General features: G+C 39.8%; 1 protein-coding gene across 1 annotated transcript in view; it reads left to right on the top strand.

The window, feature by feature from the left end:
* Positions 1 to 14688, top strand: part of Lrp2 (LDL receptor related protein 2) — a 196126-nt gene that overhangs the window by 160287 nt on the left and 21151 nt on the right. Inside the window, exons 55-64 of the mRNA XM_070021406.1 lie at positions 1039 to 1235; positions 2340 to 2585; positions 3239 to 3367; positions 4654 to 4773; positions 6149 to 6265; positions 7503 to 7619; positions 8314 to 8451; positions 10590 to 10712; positions 12120 to 12248; positions 13805 to 13936. Of these exons, the coding sequence (XP_069877507.1) occupies positions 1039 to 1235; positions 2340 to 2585; positions 3239 to 3367; positions 4654 to 4773; positions 6149 to 6265; positions 7503 to 7619; positions 8314 to 8451; positions 10590 to 10712; positions 12120 to 12248; positions 13805 to 13936 (1448 nt within the window). The remainder of the gene's footprint in view (positions 1 to 1038; positions 1236 to 2339; positions 2586 to 3238; positions 3368 to 4653; positions 4774 to 6148; positions 6266 to 7502; positions 7620 to 8313; positions 8452 to 10589; positions 10713 to 12119; positions 12249 to 13804; positions 13937 to 14688) is intronic.

Raw genomic sequence — 14688 nt, forward strand, 5'->3', positions numbered from 1 at the left:
TACATATATACACACATATATATTGTGAGGAAAAAAATTACTTCTTACCTCAAATAAATCGTATATATATTTATCTCACATAAATTGTGTATATGTATATATGCATATATATGTACATATGCACATATATATGTACATATTTATGTATATAGTGAGGAGAAAATTATTTCTTACCTCAAATAAATTGTATATATATTTATCTCATATAAATTGCATATATATGTACATATATACTCATATGTACATATATGTACATATTTATGTATATATATTATGAGGAAGAAAATTATTTCTTATCTCAGATAAATTGTCCTGAGTGTTAGGGCCAAAGTATATATACATTTGTACTGAAAAGTAACCTTCACAGAAGAAAGAAAGACACTGTCTTTTTCCATACCTGTTATAGTCTACTCCTTGGTTACCTATACCGAGATCTAGGGTGACTTGTTTAAGTCCACTTCTGATTTTCTATGTTTGCTGTGAAACAGGACTATAATTATTTACCTAATAATGGTCACAGGCCGTTGATGGCTATAGGAAGTGAGTCAGAGATTCAAGTGGAGAGGTGTGTATTCATGCAGATCACACCAGAAATACAATGACTGATTATTTTGGGGATTAAATAAAATATCTGAAATTAAGAATATAGTATACATCTCTCATAACTTAAGCACTTAATAGCTTTCCTAAATAATAGCCAATCTTTAAGAAATGCACCTTGGCATACAACCTTTAATTACTGGCTTCCAGAACTCCAGATCAAATACTTACTCCATTGTTTTTTGTGCAAGGAACTTCATCACCATAACCCAAATCATGTTTCAGCTTTCTTAGCTCACCTGTTCTATCAAGTGATCTTTTTGATTAAGATTCAGCATAGGTAGCGAGGATTTAATTGATCTTCTTCTAGGGCCATGAGAGAATTCACACATGTTATATGGTGTTGATTTCTTCTCTGATAGCTGTTGCTTACTTCTTTCCCCCTGCCCTCCTCACCTCCATTATTTTCTAGAGAAATACTGTAATGTCTTTGCATAGGTGTATTCCTATCTGGTGGAAATGTGATGGCCAGAAAGACTGCGCCGATGGCTCTGATGAATCAGCCCTGTGTCCCCAACGCTTTTGCCAGCTAGGACAATTCCAGTGCCGGGATGACAACTGCACCAGCCCCCAATCCCTGTGCAATGTTGACCGGAATTGCCCTGACGGCTCTGATGAAGACTCTGCCCTCTGTGGTGTGTTGAGCTGATTTCTCTGTTGCTTAATTTATAATTGATTGTATACCGTGATGATACTGTAGTGATCTCCTCACTGGCCTAAACCAAAAGCTTATTTAAAGTCCTAGAAGTAAAGTTGAGACCCACCCTATGTCTTACAGTTTTAAGAATAGGATTTCTAGCCAGGTGTTGGTGGCTCGTAACTATAATCCTAGCTACTCAGGAGGCTTAAGATCCTGAAGCCAGCCAGGGGAGAAAAGAGACTCTTATCTCCAATCACACACACACACACACACACACACACACACACAAGGGGAGAAAAGAGACTCTTATCTCCAATCTCACACACACACACACACACACACACACACACACACACACACACACACACACACACACACACACACACACACACACAAGGGGAGAAAAGAGACTCTTATCTCCAATCTCACACACACACACACACACACACACACACACACACACACACACACACACACAGAGCTGGAGGTAGAACTGTGGCTCAAGTGCTAGAATGCAAATCTTAAGCAAAAAAGGCTCAGGGACAGTGCCCAGCCCTGAGTTCAAGCCCTAGAATTGGCAAAAAGAAAAAAATCTTTGCAAAGGAAATGGTTGTGGCAGATAGTAAGTTGTTTAGATCAGTGGTTCTTTGCCATGTGATGTTAAACCTAAGTTAACATTTAGGGTGAAATGAGGAATTTCTTGCCTTCATTTAAGCAATCACTGTTGACTGGAATATTCATTATTGCTTTACTTAAAAAGACAAAAAAGTCTTCTTAACTAAAAACAACAAGGCAATAAACACAAAGTTAAAGACCATCGTTTAACAGGGGTACAGAAATAAAAGGTGTGTTTAGTAGCTAGGTCATTCAGTTCCTGTCTCTTAATTTTACAGTCAAGGAAAAGATATTTAAGAACCTGGGAAACTGTAATTGTCAAAGGAATAACAACTAGATACTTGTAATGATCGATAATAAGTATGCTAGGATTTAAGTCTTATGGAAAGAAATTAAGTTTGAGTTCTCTAGACTCCATGAGAATAAATTAGAAACTTTCATTCCTAATGCAATTTAAGCTGATAACTAATTTTTTTGCTTGCAGAGAATCACCGGTGTGAGTCCAATCAATGGCAGTGTGCCAACAAGCGTTGCATCCCTGAGGCCTGGCAGTGTGACTCAATAAATGACTGCCAAGATAACTCAGATGAGGATAGTTCCCACTGTGCCAGTAGAACGTGCAAGCCGGGCCAGTTTAAATGTGACAATGGACGCTGCATCCCTCAGACCTGGAAGTGTGATGTGGACAATGACTGTGGAGATTATTCAGATGAGCCCATTCAGGAATGCAGTAAGTACCTTGGGGAGGGGGGGCCTGCCTGTGCATGGAGACAGGACCCAGAACCCTCTGCTTCAACACTTAGGACACTCCTGTTTGATTTGCCACATGAACATTGGCACTACAAGGCAAAGCATAGCTGGGTGGTTGGAACCAGACTCTGTGTCTGAATAACTGATACCTCCTTTCATCTAACCATGCAGACCATGACCATAAGAACCCTTACATTTTGTATATCTAGTATGTTCTCATTTGAGAACACGCTAAAGCAGGGAAGTTGAGAGCTAGGCAATGCTCCTTTTACATGTGAAGAAGTGAAGGTTGTATTCCAGAAGTGTTAGTGGCAGGACAAATCCTTCAACTTATATATTTTACTTCAAACCTACTTTTCACTCTCCCCTCCCCCTGCCAAATTACACTGCAAAACAAATGCATGGTGCTGAGATAGAGAGCAAATTTAGGACTCAATATTTTGAGTCCTGCTCATAGTAGTTAGATCACACCTAAAGCAGATGTATGGCCCTGTCATCCATTTAGTGGGTGACATGGCTGTAGTTACTCATCAGCACCAAGACCTTGAAGAGCCACTGGAAAGATGCCTTCCAGTGCCATTTCCCAGCAGACTGAGACCTCAAGTCTGACTTTGCTATCTGCCCCCTTTTCAGTGAGCGCTGCCTATAACTGTGACAACCACACAGAATTCAGCTGCAAAACGAACTACCGTTGTGTCCCCCAGTGGGCTGTGTGCGATGGTGTCGATGACTGCAGGGACAACAGTGATGAGCAGGGCTGTGGTAGGAGGGGCTGTAGGGGAGTGAGGGTTGGGGGGGGGAGCTGTAGGGGAGTGAGGGTGGTGGGGGGGGGGAGGCAAAATCATTCCGGGGTCAAGAGTGGATTTCCTGTCATTGTTCCTGTTTTTTGTCCTGAAAAAGAATAATTTGTTGATCCTTTACAAACATGTTACATTTTTCATAGCAGTTCGCAAAATTATTAGGGGAATGTAATTTATCTCATCTCAAATGATAGCCGATCCCAAATGATGCTGTAGTTGAAAAAGATATTATAAGATATTGGAGCAAGGTACCTGTGGCTCATGGCTATCTTGACTTCTTAGAAGGCTGAGTTTGGGATGATCACAGATCAAGGCTAGCCTTGACATACAGATATACAACTTTTTCTCAACTAATAGATGGGTACAGTGCCGTCATTCCAGGTACATGGGACGCTGAGGTCAAGAGGATCATGGTTCCAGGCTAGCCCAGGCAGAACAGTTCATAAGACTTCCCATCTCAACAGAAGAAGCCAAGCACAGCAGTGTACACCTGTTGTTCTAGCTATGATGGAAAGCATAAACTAGATGGAAGATGGTTTAGGCATGTGTCCTAGACCACGTCTAAAAAATAACCAGTGCAAAAAGGGACTAGAGGCATGGCTCAACAGTAAATACCTGCCTAATAAGCATGAGTCCCCGAGTTAAAACTGCAGTACCACCAGGAGGAAAAAAGTAAATGTTAGGCACTTGTGTAACTTCTCTTAAAGGTAGAATCCTTATTTATACTTGAAATTTTGATTTAGTAAACTTTTATACCTTGATTGAAATTGGTGAAAGGCAGTAAAGATTTGGTATATGTAGCCAAAGAAACATTTCCAAATCAGAATGTATCTTATTGATGCCTGTCACATTTTGAATGTCTTTCTGACTTTTCTTCCAATCATCTATTGGATTGCATAGCTGTGGTCATTTAACATGTGCCCAAAGCACCGAAGGCAATGTGATCATGTCTTTCAGTCCCTCTTACCAGGTCTTTGTTGTAAATGATAAACCAGACACCAGTTTATTTTTGGAGTAGTTTCTATAAAAGGGAACAGATCTAATTTCAGGGATTAAGATAGGCTCAACTTCAGCTTTTTAGTTGAAGTGAGTATTGATTGACAAATGAATATTGCCAACATTCCTTTCTCTGAAAGCTTCAAAAACATGGTAGCACAATTCCCAGACTATCTACAAGGAAACCAGTAGGACTTAGTACATTTCTTGACCATTGGCTTTTGGAGCCTTGACTATGATTGTTTTCTGCAGAGGAGCTAACATGCAATCCTTCGGGGGATTTCCGCTGTGCAAATCACCACTGCATCCCTCTTCGCTGGAAGTGTGATGGGCAGGATGACTGTGGAGACAACTCAGATGAGGAAAACTGTGGTAAGTGATAAGGGTCTGGTGATCCTGAGTGCTATTAGGACTGGGCATCTGCTTTTGGTCCATAATTCATCTGTCTGTGCCACTCATCCCCAAAGAGCAGGAGGATGCATTTCCTTCTGGGATAATTTTTAACCAAGCTTCAGGAGGATGATATTTGGTGAAGTACAGTTTTGGTCAATCACATTTATTTATTCAACTTTTTAAAAATTGCTTAAAAAATTGTGCCAGTCCTAAGGCTTGAACTCAGTGCCTGGGTACTGTCTTGAGCTTTTTTTGCTTAAGGCTGTTGCTCTACCACTTTGAGCCATAGCTCCACTTCCAGCTTTTTTGGTAGTTAAGTAGAGATAAGAGTCTTGGGGCTGGGAAGGTGGCTCAGTGGTAGAGTGCTTGCCTTGCATGCCTGAGGCCCTGGGTTCGATTCCTCAGCACCACATAAGCAAAAAGAAAAAAGCTGGAAGTGGTGTTGTGGCTCAAGTGGTAGAGCGCTAGCCTTGAGCTGAAGAGCTGAGGGACAGCGCCCAGGCCCAAAATTCAGGCCCCACGACTGGACCCCCCCCCCCAAAAAAAAAAAAAAAAGAATCTCACAGACTTTCCTGTTCTGGCGGCTTCAAACTGTGATCCTCATATCTTAGCCTCCTGAGTTACTAGGGTTACAGACATGAACCACTGGTGCTTAGTGTACTCAATTTTTTTTTAATCCAAAGAGGTAACTTATGATAAAGGACAAATATAAGTGAGACAGAAATAATCAGTACCAAGAAAAGTAGAAGGTAAGGCCCTGCTTAGTAACGTTTTCCCTAATGGCCCTAATGATATGTTTTAAAATTTCAAAATTCCAAAGTACAGCTTAACTTTAGCTACCATTTGGAAGTAAGGAGTGATTATCATTGTGCAATATTGATTATACCTGCAAATACTAGTCACCTAAAAAGTTCTTATGCAAGGACTAGGAGCATGACTCAAGTGGTAGAATACCTGCTAGTAAGCTTGAGCTTCTGAATCCAAATCCCTGGGCTAGGCACAAATAAATACATAAATATTTTTTACATGAGAGCATGATCAAATGTTAACATTTTGTTGTTCATTACAAAAAACAGTCCTATTGAATTATATAAGAGGTAATCTCAAGTTTTATGAAATAAAAAATTATCTTATAGTCAAATCACCTTTGGATGAACTTCTTAGAGACCCTTCTGTATAGCCTTAGAATTAAGACAGACATCTTGTTTTAGAAGGTGAATGTTTTTCCCAGACAGACTTCTGGGCCTGGAACACAGAAGGGTATTGGGCATGAATGTGGAACTTCCAGCTCCCAGGCCTGTCTTCTGTGTGTGATTCCTGGTCCATACTCATGGCCACACTCTTTCTTTTTCAGCTCCTCGGGAGTGTACAGAAAGTGAGTTTCGCTGCTCTGATGAGCAATGCATTCCTTCTCGATGGGTCTGTGACCAATACAATGATTGTGGGGACAACTCAGATGAACGGGACTGTGGTAAGTGTTGGAGGCATATATTTTATAGAATCTTATACTATAACAGAGTAGGGACTTCAAGCTAGTGTTGACAAGGTTCTTTAGAAGAATAAAATGACCTTTGTATAATTTATGTAACATATAAACCTTAGCATGTTGTAGTGTCTTCTATCTTTCTTTGTTTTAATTTTTTAAAAAATATACTTTTGCCATTATGAAGGTGTTGTACAGAGGGGTTATCATTTTATAAGTCAGGTGATGAGTGCAATTCTTTTTAGACAATGTCACCCCTTTCACTAACTCGCAGGATTCTCCTTCTGTCCCTGCCCACAAGTATAGTTCATTTTCTTTGCTTTATTTTTTAACCTACAGCATCTAGACCAATACTAATAGAAGAAAACAGCCAAGAATTTTGAAAGTCTCATTTAAAGCTAGCCATTCTTTAGGATATTTTTATCTATCCTTACCTTGTAAACAAAGCCATTGACCTTCCTACTTTTCCTCAAAAGATTGTCCTGGCATATCCTAAATTCCAAATAGTGTGTGTGTGTGTGTGTGTGTGTGTGTGTGTGTGTGTGTGTGTGTGTGTGTCCACGTCCTGGGGCTTGAACTCAGAGCCTGGGCACTGTCCTGGCATATCCTAAATTCCAAATAGTGTGTGTGTGTGTGTGTGTGTGTGTGTGTGTGTGTGTGTGTGTGTGTGTGTGTGTGTGTGTGTGTGTGTGTGTGTGTGTGTGTGTGTGTGTGTGTGTGTGTGTGTGTCCACGTCCTGGGGCTTGAACTCAGAGCCTGGGCACTGTCCCTAGCTTTACTTCTAGATTTTTTTGGTAGTTAATTGGAGATGAGAGTCTCACTGATTTCCCTACCCAATTGGCTTCAAATCAAGATCCTCGGTTCTCAGCCTTCTAAGTAGCTAAGATTACAGGCATGAGCCACTGGTGCCTGGAGATATTCCAAGTAATTTTTATAATTTTGAATGTTGGATCTGAGGGAAGTCAGGTGACAGGAAAAATTGGGGAATTCTGGTATCAGAGGGAAGGCTTTGAGAACTGGAAATTAGGAAGGTGAGGAGGTTCCTATGTCAAGTGGAGATGTGAATTTTGAGGGTCTGTTTATTTGATGACTACAGTTGTGGGCTTGCTGTAAGTTAGGTACAAGATGTGGCTAGGCAGGTGATGAAGTCCTCACTATACACTTTGTACTACTACCTGTCTGCAAATGACAAGGCCTTAAGGAATGATGGTCTCTTTTTCTTCAGAGATGATGACCTGCCATCCTGAAGATTTTCAGTGTACAAGTGGACACTGCATTTCCAACCAACTGAAATGTGATGGAACAGCTGACTGTTTGGATGCCTCGGATGAAACCACTTGCCGTAAGTTCCTGGATCCTTGGGATCTTGTGTGACAGAATGTGTAGACGTCATAGTTTAGATACCCAGTACCTACCACTTCGTAGATGAAAAGACTGGTGTTTTCTGTTCACCTGAGATCTGAGTGATATCATTTGCATAGTGATCATTCAAGTTCATTTCATTAACAATGTTTTAAATATCTAGTAGTCTGGGCTAATAACTGCATGTTATTAGTTGCTATATAAATCATTACTTAAATAAAACATCTGTGGTAAAGAAAGTTTGGACAATGAATAAATAATTTAGGCTGAGTATTAGGGCTATATGGAATTTATATCATCAAAATTCTCTAAATTGCATGAAGATATAAAAATGATTTAAATGGGGAATTAGTATGATTTATTCAGTGATTCACCTTTAAAAAATCAGAAAGAGTATGTAAAGATGATGTAAAGAGATGAGCGTAAAGTGAGTTTTGAAATGCATGATGTTTAATGTCAGTTCTGGTATAGTTGAACATTTAGTTAATGTCAGTTCTGGTATAGTTGAACATTTAGTTATACTTGCACATTTAAGACATACCCTATTAAGGCTATGGGGATGAATCTATAAGGATGAGTGGGGTAAAATAGAAAGATCTAAGGGACAAAGACTGGAAAAGCATCCCCAAACGAGTAAATTCATCTCATAATTTTTGTCTCCTCTTCTCCAACAGCTACTCGCTTTCCCAATGGTGCATACTGTCCAGCTTCTATGTTCGAATGTGAAAACCACGTTTGTATCCAGCCACGTTGGATATGCGATGGAGATAATGACTGTGTCGATGGTTCTGATGAAGAGCTTCACCTTTGTTGTAAGAGCAGAGGGAATGGACTGCATAGAAGTGATATTGTCTGGCACAGTCTTGATGTTTCTTACATGCAGTGTGCTACTGTGGGGGCAGTTAGATAGTCTTTGAAAATAAGATACATAATCAGTATTGATGGAATTTTACTTGGTCTTCATTTCTCTATGTGGAATCGGAGAAACTTGAACTGTGTTCATGGATTTAAACATAAACAATTTATTCACAAGAAATCCAACTTGGCAACACAATGTGCCTAAATGGAGGCAGGTCTCTTGAAGCTGAAGTCTGCAGAGGAGTAAAGGGGTACATTGCTGCTCTCTTGCTCTGTCCTACTTGGTGCTCTTTAATGTCCATACTCCAAATCCCTGGACAATCTTAATACTTACTTATATAGTCATTTCCCATTAATTTCATAATTCAAGGCCTTATAATTCTCTCTCATTGTGGGCTGTGTGTGTGTGTGTGTGTGTGTGTGTTTGTGTTTGTTTTGTGTGTGTACTAGTACTGGGGCTTGAACTCAGGGCCTGGGTGTTGTTCCTTACCTTTTTTACTCAAAGTTGGTGCTCTACCAGTTGAGCCACAGCTCCACTTCTGGCTTTTTGGTGGCTAATTGGAGATAAGAGTCTCACAGACTTTCCTGCTGGGCTTTGAGCATTGACTCTCCTTCTGAGTAGGAGATTTAACTCTTAAAGACATTTCAGAGTATTTCCTTCCCTCTAGAGAACTTTATTGTGTATGTTTTGTTTTTACAATTGTGTTCCAATACTTCTTTCGCCATCTTTTTAGTTGTTGGGAACATGTAATGGTTTTTGTTTTGTTTTGTTATGCTTTGCTTTTAACTTGATGAATCTTGGGAAATACCTGAAGCATGTAAAATCTCCAAAGAAAGCTGAGCGCCAGTGGCTCAGGCCTATAATCCTAGCTGTAATCCTAGAAAGCTGAGATCTGAGGACTGGTTCAAAGCCAACCTAGGCAGGAAAGTCTGAGACTCTTATCTCCAATTAACTACCTAACACTTAAACATGGAGCTGTGGTTCAAGTGGTAGAGTACCAGCCTTGTGAAAAGAAGTTCAGGGACAGTCCCCAGCCCCTGTGTTCAAGACTCAGTACCAGGACACAAAAAAGGACTAAGGAAATCATTTCTCTTCATAAAATAAAATATCCATAGTCAGAGAAATTAAATATTGGAGAAACACACACATACACACACACACACACACACACACACACACACACACACACACACACAGATCAGCACTGTTGATCTAATGTTGTACTTTGTCACAGCAGGTGACTTCTTACAGTAATTTTACTGACAACAATTCTAGTGACCCTCTCAGGGCTGTGACTTTTTCTCTGTAGCAGGCCTCCTTACTAGTTGTTTCTCCTTTATCTCTACGTTGGTGTAAAGTCAAAAGAAAACCAAATAGCCCAATTCCTCCATGGGCAGGAGGACCCATGTGCATGTGGAGTTCATTGACTTTCAGGGACAGGCACAGAGGACCAGGCTTCCTCTGTTAAATAAGCAAAGGACCTGCATTCTATACCTGGGTTCTACTTACTTGTATCTAAGCAGCCCCTGGAGGCCTTCAATGAGTTATGCTCTCATTGGGAGATACCAACTCGAAGTGTAATGGGGAATTTAGACTAAAAATCTGATTAATACTTAATGCTCTGGAGAGTCAATGGCAGCTGGAAATCTGGAAGACCAAACAGGCTAGTATGATAGAAGTCCATCTTCTACTAGCCTCTCCTCCTTCATGATCATTGCTGTTCTCCTCACTCTGTACTCTAGCAACAGAGACTTTTCTCAAGGTCCCGATTTTGCCATGCTCCTCCTCCATGGAGCCTCTTCTGACCCTTCCTCCCTGCATAGAGTATGAACTCTCCCATTGAATGCCCCTCAGTGGTCTATGTGTGAAGTTTCTTCCTGTTGGAATAAAGTTCCAGGCAGACAAGGATTGTTCTTTCTTGTTCCTGATTGGTGCATAGTAGAGACTCAAGATGTGCTTGTTGATTGATTCATAAGCAAATGAAGGAAGGAAGGAAGAAATCCCGGAACTGGACAAGCACGGGGTTCTGGGTTTTAGGTATTCATATTCTCCTCTTAATTCACAATTTCATCTCTCCATCTTTCCTTTCAGTCAATGTTACCTGTGAAGCGCCTTCCCGTTTCCGGTGTGACAATGGTCGCTGCATTTATTTTCACCAGCTGTGCAACACTCTGGATGACTGTGGAGATGGGACTGATGAGAAAGTGGAGCACTGTAAGCAAAAGGAAAAGGGGGGAAGGATGAATGAGGGGCTGCCAATTGTCTGCAGTTTGCAAAATATACCTGTGGGAAAATTAGGTTCATTCAGTGGAGGCTCAAGTGGTGCATATAATCTGGTGACACAGATGTTTGTAAGACTGTAAAACACATATATAACTCAGGTGAAGCCCTGTTATCTCATTTGAGCAAGAGGTTAGCAAATCCCTTAACATTTCAATCTTTTCCAACATTGAATACTGTGTTTTCTTTTCCTTTATCATCTATGAAAGCAAGCCTTAAATATTGTTTGTGTCATACTCAATAAGGTAATTAGTTCTTTTCAACAATGAGGCATGGTCTCATTGACAGCTTGTGATTGTCAGTTGCTAATCTTGCAGAAGAATAAATATTCTTCCTCATCTCCAGCTGGAAAGATGGAGCCAAGCTGTTGTCACCGCTGGTGTCATCTAATCTTCTTGAAAAATGGAAATTTAGTCCCCGGAAGAGAAAAAAACATAGTAGATTAGTTTTATAGAGAAGTTTCAAAGTGGCTGCATTTAATCCTTTAGGCATTGGACCTATTTGTACTGTCCTTCTGCTTTGAGAATGTTTTAAAATAAATCCATTGTGGGAAAGAGTTGATTTAATTTTCTGGATAATTTAATTTGCCTGACAAAGTTAGGAAAATTATTTCCCCTGACTCCAATGACCTTTTTCTTTCTTTGTTTTTTCCTGAGGAGATATTATGTGGGAAAATTGATATAAACACCTAATTGTTTTCATTTTTCCATTCCTTGTACTGATGGGGGTCTTAGCATGCCTTATCTTAGAGTGCTCACTGCCAGTTCCATCCCAGCAGGGATGGTGTTAGCCTGGCAACATTTCAGTTTGTACTTTTATTATTCTTTTTTGGGGCAGAAATAATCGATGATTATAATACTGTTACTATACTTTTTTGAGACCTTACACAAATGAACTTTAAAAACTTGGTTTCCCCCAATTTTTCTCCCCATTTCCCTTACTAATCATGCCATAACTTGTATAAACCAAGGCATCTGCAATTATCATCAGCCAACAAATCCCAAAATCTCAGTGGTGTGACACACACAGATTTCTTTATCCTCCTTATAATGGTCATCTTGTACCTACACCTCTGAACATACCTGGCAGCAAGGTGTGGCAACAGCAAAAGAGTCAGACACCTTGGAGACACCTGAACTTCAGCCCAGAGGTGGCACACATCACTTACAACTTATCTCCCATTGGCTGGAGCTAGTTATATGATAACCTAGCTGTAAGGGATCCTGGAAAATGTAGGGAAGCATGCATTTCTTTAGTAAGTCATAACTGCCTTTGTCATAGAGGGAAGCATCTTGTTCACAGGAGAAAAGATTTGGATTTCAACCTGTTCTTAAATTACAGGTAGAAAACCAACTCCTAAGCCTTGTACAGAAGAAGAGTTTAAGTGTGGCAATGGAAATTGCATTTTACAGCACTACATATGTGACAACGTCGATGACTGTGGTGACCGTTCTGATGAAATAGGTTGCAGTAAGTAAACACATTTTTATATTTCATTGTAGTAACCCAGGTTTACAGAATTGAAGCATGCAGTGACATAAAGCAGATGATAACCACATAGTTTTTTGAACTGCAGTCATTCCCACAGCTAACCATCATTGAGTACTTGTTCTGTACCAACACTGTACTAATCTATTACATTGATTATGTCATTTCATCCTTGTAACAATCCTATGACTTAGATATTAGGAGCTCCCCCACCCCCTTTTTGGTGACATTACTAGGGCTTGAACTCAGGTCCTGGGCTATTCCATACCTTTTTCACTCCAGGTTAGCTTTTTACCAATTGAGCTACAGCTCCACTTCTGGCTTTTTGGTGGCTAATTGGATATTGAGTATCATAGACTGGCTCCAAACCAAGACCCTCAGATTTCAATCTACTATCACATAAAATGGTGGTGCATCAGAGATGTCTTAGATGTGAAAAAATATAATATAACATAATTTATTCTCTATGATTCAACATACATTTAGTTTTTGTTCAATAATTTTTTTACTATAAATAATGTCATAATCCTAATAAACACAAATCGTAGTGCTTATTTATTCACTTATTTATATTTTTTTCAGTGCTGAGAATTAAACCCACAGCCTTGAACGTACTAGATAATTGCTCTATCATTGAGCTACATCCCCATCCTATTATGAATATTTTAGAAAGTTCCTTTCTATCTATTACCAGTTTTTGGTTCTAATAGCAATTGCATAACATGACTATTTTATTACACCCTAACCAATGTAATATATGTAATTGATTTGTAATATATGGCAAATTTGTTATTATAATTTCCTCGTATTTGAGGTTTTTTTTAACCTCATTATGTCTTCTACCAACATACCTACCTGCTACCTACCTACCTACCTACTTACTTACCACCTACCTACCTACCTACCACCTACCTACTACCTACCTACCTACCACCTACTTACCACCTGCCTACCTACCTACCACCTACCTATCTACCTACTACCTACCTACCTACATACCTACCACCTACCTACCACTTGCCTACTTACCACCTACCACCTACCTACCTACCTACCACCTACCTACCTACCACCCACCTACCTACCACCTACCTACCTACTACCTACCTACCTACCACCTACCTACCTACCTACCTACCTACCACCTACCTACCTACCTACCTACCTACCACCTACCTACCTACCACCTACCTAGCTACGTATCTACCTCTGTAGAATAGAATGAAAAATTAGGAGAGCAGGTGGTTTTAGTTGTGGAGTCCCTGGGTCATAGTTCTGAAGTGCAGAAGTGAATGCTGTGAATGTGAGACTAGCAGTGCAGTGTATAATGGGAAATGATATTATACACATTTGTGTAGGTGACATTGTGCAGGCCATTCCTAGAATGCAGAATGGAGATTCTCTCTATCCATTCAATGGCTTTGGGAAGAAGTCATCTCAAGATGCTATCCAGTTGATAATAGGCAGTTGCTTAAGGTTCATTTGTGACTGATCTAGCTTGTATGACTCATGAATGATGCTGGGATTTTGTTTTTCAGATCTGGGAAAAGAAAGAACATGTGCAGAAAATCTGTGTGAACACAATTGTACCCAACTGAATGAAGGCGGATTTATCTGTTCCTGTAGAACTGGGTTCAAAGCTGATACTTTGGACAGAAACTCCTGTCAAGGTAGACTAGATTTCCTCTCATCCTTACTAAGAGAACCTTATGAATACTTCATAGGTTCTTTACCTGTTTTCCTTTACGAATTACTTGTAATGCTTTAGTCATTAAAATACTCAAGAATGAGTTGAGTACCAGTGGCTCATACCTGTAATCCTAGTTATTCAGCAGGCTGAGATCTGAGGATTTTGGTTTGAAGCCAGCTTGAGCAGGAAAGTCTGTGAGATTATTACCTCCAAATAATCACCCCAAAGCCAGAAGTGTAGCTGTGGCTCAAGTGGTAGAGTACTAGCCTTGAGCCAAAAAATAAAAAGAAGAAGCTCAGTAACAGTACCCAGGTCCTGAGTTCAAGCCCCAGGACCACCCTCCCGCCCCCCGTACTCAAAACTGCCAATTACTTGCTTTCTCTGCATCAAACCATCTTAATGGTCCTTAGAGAACTGTGTAGCAGATAGTGCACCCAAAGTAACATCTGCAGATTTGATAGGAATAATGAAAGATTTGATTATGAGGGCTGCTTTTGTACCCATGTATAAAATCAAATTTAAAAAATCAAACATAAGGATTTCTGTCTTGATCTTAAGTCAAGAAACATATTTATTATAGATCTTCTTAGCAAAAGCATACACAAGTTGTAGGATATGGAGATGGAAAATAACCATCAAGGTTGTCAATGATGACTTTACATTTTAAATCTCTTTAATGTAACATTATTTAATTTAATTATGAAATTATTTTATTAATTAATTTTTATAACA

Source organism: Dipodomys merriami, unplaced genomic scaffold (assembly GCF_024711535.1).
Source record: "Dipodomys merriami isolate MVZ:Mamm:240054 unplaced genomic scaffold, mDipMer1.0.p SCAF_1, whole genome shotgun sequence".
NCBI classification, from domain to species: Eukaryota; Metazoa; Chordata; class Mammalia; order Rodentia; family Heteromyidae; genus Dipodomys; species Dipodomys merriami.